This window comes from Octodon degus, unplaced genomic scaffold, assembly GCF_000260255.1.
Source record: "Octodon degus isolate 3935 unplaced genomic scaffold, OctDeg1.0 scaffold00022, whole genome shotgun sequence".
NCBI classification, from domain to species: Eukaryota; Metazoa; Chordata; class Mammalia; order Rodentia; family Octodontidae; genus Octodon; species Octodon degus.
The window spans coordinates 23,683,595-23,689,396 of record NW_004524598.1 but is presented as its reverse complement, the minus strand read 5'-3'; the positions used below and the strand labels follow the sequence as shown (position 1 = coordinate 23,689,396).

The window sequence follows — 5,802 nt, the reverse complement described above, 5'->3', positions numbered from 1 at the left end:
CCACGCCTGACGCGGCCGCGAGAGCCCTGAGCTTGAAAGTTTGGGGTTCTTGTGAACACGAACTCCGTGATGAGCAGCACGTTACGTCCTTCTCAGTCTTGTTCCGCTGTCCCCAGCGGTCTCTGCGCGGACCGAGGCTCGCTGCAGGCTTTAGGCGACGGTTCATTTGCCTAAAGTGTGCAGAAGCAAATTTAAAACACTTCACAAGATGCAGGATGGTGGCCTTAGCTTTTTGTGAGGCTTTCCTCTTAACTTTTTTTTTTTTTTTTGCGGAACCGGGGATTGAACTCATACCCTTGTGCTTGCCAGGGAAGCGCTTATTCCACTGAGCCATCTCCCCGGCCGGCCCTTTTCCTCTTAACTTTTATGTTTCTTTCATCTGGCTTTTTTTTTTTTTTTTGCCACAGTGAAATAAATTGACATAAAAATCCTTAAAATACTCAGAATCAAGTAAAATAGATACTTCAGTGCTTACCATAAATAGTGTATGAAGTATTGAATATGAAACATTGCAGTTTCGATTCTTAGTGTTACATGTTAATTTGGGGAAAACATTGTTTTCAAGCTCCTACTTGGGTAGCTATTGTTTTTCTTTCTTTCTTTTTTTTTTTTTTTTGAGAGGAGCATGAGCCAACTAGAGCCCTGAATGCTTGTTTTATGGACTAAAGGAAAATGTTTTGCAGATTCGGAAGGAATTTTAGTCCTGGTCTAGGGACTGGAGACATTCGCAACTTTATTCCCATTGTCCTGATACTTTGAAACGCTTATCAGTTAATGCTAGTCCTTGCTCTGTTTCACAGACATTAACTGATTTAGCGTTTACATTAACCGCGTAGTATGCATGCTATTATGGGCCTAGTGATTCAGGTAGGGAAAAGCTGCCAGAATAACCGCGCAGCTGGTGGGAGAGGCGGGGCACAGGAAGTCAGGCGCTGCTGTGCCTGATCTCTGTTAGTGCCTCTATTTGCATCTGCAGCGTTATTTTTGTTTCACTATGTAGCCAGAGGACCAGGGTACTTTGATCAGATAGTATAAAAACTATGCTTTTTAGACTTTAAGGCTTGGCTGATATGTAAATAAGTCAGTTTTCTCACGTCTGATACCTTATTTTCTTACTGGTTGAATTTATGGTTTGTTACATAATGGGTTGCATATTTATATATATGTCTGGCTTTTGGATGTGTGTTTTATAAACTAATGGCCCTTCTTATAGAGCATGCTTTTTGCAGCGTGGGGTAAATGGTTAGGATTGGTAGCCTGCTTTAAACCTTTTGTGTCTCCTTTTTCACAGGGACATAAGTACTTAAAGTAGTTCTGAGTTGAATGAAATGCTATGAAATGCCTGTACAGTTTCCTAGCCTAGGTAGGAGAGTCTGCTTTAATTTTTCCAGTGATGCAGCAGTTTTTATCTTTATTAAAAGCAGAGGGCATTTTAATATTAGTTGGTAAGAAAGTAAACATGGCCATGGATTCACAGGTAAATTGAAAATTTTATTTTAATTGAAGATTGGGGATCAGTTTTGTTCCAGGTCTTGCTAATGCCAAATTCTGAGTCCCTTTTGATCCTTGTAGGAAATTAATGTTTGTGTAACTAGTTGTTTTTAGAAATCCTTTTACTTACTGGGACTTTAGTAAGACTGCAAAGACACAAATTATTTTTTCACTTTTATTATTTATTTTATTATTTTTTCTAATTATTACTTTTGAATCTTTTAAATTCATAGGATGATAATGAAGACAATTCAAATGATGGGACTCCTCAGCCATCCAAAAGGAGGCGGATGGGCTCTGGAGACAGCTCCCGGAGCTGCGAGACGTCCAGTCAGGACCTCAGGTACTGTCGTCCCTTCCCTGCTTACTGTGGGTTGGGTTATGTTTCTCTTCTTCCTGTTAACTCCCTTTTTTCTCCCTTCTGCTTCCCAGCCCTGAAGAGGCATTCCTTAAGACTTCCAGGGTATTTTCTTTCTCTCTGCGTCATCTCACGTCTTCTCCTTAGCAGCTGCACTATTTTATGTTCCCATTGGCAGTACAGTTTTTATTGCTGGCATCCTTGCAGGGTTTTTTTTTTTTTTTTGGACAACAGTCGTCCTAAAAAGTGTGAAGTGATACTTTAGTGAGAGTTGGATTTGCATTTCCATGATGACTAGAGATGTTGTGGATTTTTCTGTGTGCTTATTGGCCATTTGTCACTTTGGATAAGTATCTGTGTAGTTCTTGGCTCCTTAACAAATTTTTTTATGCTGTGTTTGAGTTATGGGAATTATTTGTATTTCTGGATATTCATCCCTTGTCAGATATGAATTTGTAAATATTTTATCCCAATCTTTGGGTTGTTTTTTTCACTGTTCATAGTATCTTTTGAATAAATTTATTTTTATTTTTATGAAGTCCAGAATAGCTGTTTTTTTTCTTTAAAGCTTGTCTTTTGGTGTGGTAGCCAGGAGCCCATTGTGAAGTCAGAGGGTTTGTGTACTGGGGTTGTTGGTCCAGGTGTGTTAATGTTTAGCGCGACCGTAGGTTCAGCTGCGTGCAGCTCTGTGGAGGCTCAGCATCAGTTCTGGAAACTTTGTGAGCTGCTGTTGAGTTGGATAGGTACATGGAGGAGTGTCCCGTCTTGGCTCTGCCTTGGGAGCTCCCTGCCTCGGGTTCTGAAGCCCACACTGCTGTTCAGCGCGCAGTGGCCTGCAGTGGCCTGGCCCCGGGGACCTGTGCCTTCCTTCTGCCTCGGAGTGTCAGTCAGCTCCGGGGGAAGTGGAGCTCTGCGCTCGTGGCTGGTGGGCGCTCCCTGAGCGGCAGCTCGAGTCAGAAGTGGCTTCTCTGTGCTTCCCATGAAGGCAGTACTGCAGTGAGGGAGCGTGAGGCCACAGGACTCGGGCTGACTCCGCTCCCAAGCTGCGGTCTCGGCTCGTAGTCTGAACGTGCCCTTGTGGCCACTAGTTGTGAGTCTCGGTTCCTTGGGGAATATAGAAAATATTTTCAGTTTTTTTGATACAACATTTTAAACGATCTTGTAACCTGTTTTGTAATTTGATACACGTGAAGTCAAATCATAATAGAATTTAAATATCTGTGAGTCAAGATATCCTTAGAAAGAGAATTAGAATGTAATAATCACCATATTTGAGGCCTAAAATGTGTTTCTGTGCTTAGCTTCAGTTACTATCCAGCAGAAAATCTGATTGAGTACAAGTGGCCGCCTGACGAAACAGGAGAGTACTATATGCTTCAGGAGCAAGTCAGCGAGTACTTGGGCGTGACCTCCTTTAAGCGGAAGTATCCAGGTACGGCGTCTTAGTTCATCGATACAGTGCCTCTAAGTTTTCACCAGTAGTGGCTCTTTATGCTCAACCGTCTGCATATCAATTATATTTTTTTTCAATTCTCGTTCTTGTGGGCTTTCATTTACTATTCAACATCTCTGTTGAATGTTCAACATCCCTTCATATATTCTTTTTTTTTTGGCTGGCTCAGGCTGTCTGAAGAGTGGGTCTGCTGAGGCATGGGGAGCTGGGGATTGAACGGCGGTCTCCTGCGCCCGACTGAGTTTGCCCCAGCGGGCACTTAAATAACTGAGCTAACCCACAAGCACCCCACCCACCCCTGTACATTCTTATGTCTGTCTCACAGACTGATGTAAAGGCAAAGTGAGAAAGGTGAATTTTTTTGGGGAAATTTTAGAAAAAATTATTTTGTAGACAGCGGTTTTATTTACTTATTTATTTTTGGTGGAACCAGGGATTGAACTCAGGCCCTTGCGCTTGCCAGGGAAGCGCTTATTCCACTGAGCCATCTCCCCGGCAGTTTTAGATTCTTTGCCTCACTCCTCAGCCTTAGGAATGCAGTTAGCTGGATAAGCCATACCTGTGCTTCAGAAAGGCTGTTCCTGCTTATGCTGGTGCAGTTATTTGTGCCACCTTTCTGCCTTAGGTTACTCTTCTTAGTTTCATTTTTAATTTCCTTAATATAGAACAGTTTTGTGTAGTTCCCTTAATATTGAGACTAATTTGAAGTTTTTTTTAATCAAGCTTTTTAAGCTGTTAGAAGCTTTATAAATGTATAATGTCTCATTTTTAATATTTTTTTTTGGTTTTTTTTTTGGAGATTTAGAGCGACGAGATTTATCTCACAAAGAGAAGCTGTACCTGAGAGAGTTAAACGTCATTACAGAGACTCAGTGTACTCTAGGTAATGTAAGTTTTTAAGATCTTGTTCAAACCAAACGTACTCTAGGTGATATTGGATAAATACATCCTTTTGAATATTTTATGTAATTAATAAAATAGATTGAGCTATTTAAATACTAAATTCTTTATTATTGAAATGGAAAGGAGCATATGTTTTATAACTAATTTTCTAAGAATAACTTTTATAGAACTATCAAAATATATGTGTTTTGTCTGCAAATTTTGTATTTCTTTTTAAGGTTGTCTTTTTTGTTTTGGTGTTTTGAGACAAGGTCTCCTTATGTAGTTAAGGCTGGTCTTGAACTCCCTCTGAAGCCCAAGCTGGCCCCAAACTCATAGAGAATTTCCTGTCCCAGCCTCCCAAGGGCTCAGATTAAAGGTATGGTCTACTATGCCCAGATGAAATCTGTATTTTTTTTTTCCCCCCAAATGTGTTTGGTACAGGGTCTCACTACGTAGCTGGGACTTGTAGAGATCCTCCTTTCTCAGCCACCCCAGCCCTGGGATGCACCACCACACCTGGACTCGGTCACCATAACCTGTGCAGCACACCTGGGGATGGGCCTGGCAAAATTTTGTTTTTTAAAAGTATAAATCCTTATCTCTTTTTGTGTGTCACTGGGTATTGAATTCATAAATCCTTACTTCATAAAAGGCAAATTTTGCTAAACTTTTAGCTGTCTCCATACTTTATTTGTAATTCAGCACTGATAAACATTGTAGTAGAACACTCATTACTGAATATAAATGTGTGGGTATTTATTTTAGCACTTGGTGAAATAGGATATTATGAGCTTTGGAAGCTATTTCAGTGATACACATATACTAATGATCTTTTTAAAAATGTATATTTTTAGTGTATGAAATTTGAAGACTAGGAGAAAGTACACTGAAAACTCTTATACATCCAAAATCGTGCCTTGTTAATGGTCAGTGTGCATCATTGTTTAATAGCAGTCTTCACATACCGTGGAAATACTGCTCTGCTACCAAGATAAGTTTGAATCATTTGTAGGAAGGTGGATGTGCCCTGAGATCATAATGTGAAGTGCAATAAATCAGACACACAAGCTTAACTAGCCAGTGGTTTCTCTTATGTGAGAAACCCAAAATATACTTAAAGAGCAAAGTAAAAGAGAAGTGATAGACATAGGGAGCTGGCGCTTCCTCATGTGGTCAGGTGATCGAGAGACGGAGGGGAAGGGCAGGGGGATGAGGTGTTGCACTCAGGTTTCCGTGTACAAATCCCCCAAGGAGTGTAGACAGGATGTATTGTAAGCGAGTACTAGTAAAAATAACAAGCTCACAAAAAAAAGCTTTCTAAGAAAAAGGATTTTGACTCAGCGCGGCGAGAGGGGCGGGGAAGCCGGGGTGGTGCTGCCCTCGGCCCCCGCTCCCGGCCTGCCCTGCCGCCCCGGTCCCCCGGATGAGGGTATATATTTTGGGTGGGCCCGGGACGCAGATGAGTGGCCTAGCCGAGGGAGCCGTAGCCGGGTGGAGCCGCAGTCGCGTGGAGGGAGGTTCACGGGTGCAAGTATCACACTACTGGTTTCTCAGAGCTTGGCCACCCAAGCACTATGAATGTTAATGACCTCAGACACAGGTTGTCCAAAGCTGG

The 5,802-nt window shown here is 41.7% G+C and overlaps 1 protein-coding gene across 2 annotated transcripts in view; it reads left to right on the top strand.

Annotated features, from left to right (window-relative positions):
• Positions 1-5,802, top strand: part of Phf10 (PHD finger protein 10) — a 21,793-nt gene that overhangs the window by 1,479 nt on the left and 14,512 nt on the right. Inside the window, exons 2-4 of one of the 2 annotated variants that reach the window (XM_004628286.2) lie at positions 1,725-1,834; positions 3,151-3,281; positions 4,108-4,185. In XM_004628286.2, coding sequence (XP_004628343.1) covers positions 1,782-1,834; positions 3,151-3,281; positions 4,108-4,185 — 262 coding nt within the window. In that variant the 5' untranslated portion in view covers positions 1,725-1,781. Of the gene's footprint in view, positions 1-1,724; positions 1,835-3,150; positions 3,282-4,101; positions 4,186-5,802 lie in introns of both variants that reach the window. The other variant, XM_004628285.3, reaches the window with a different exon arrangement.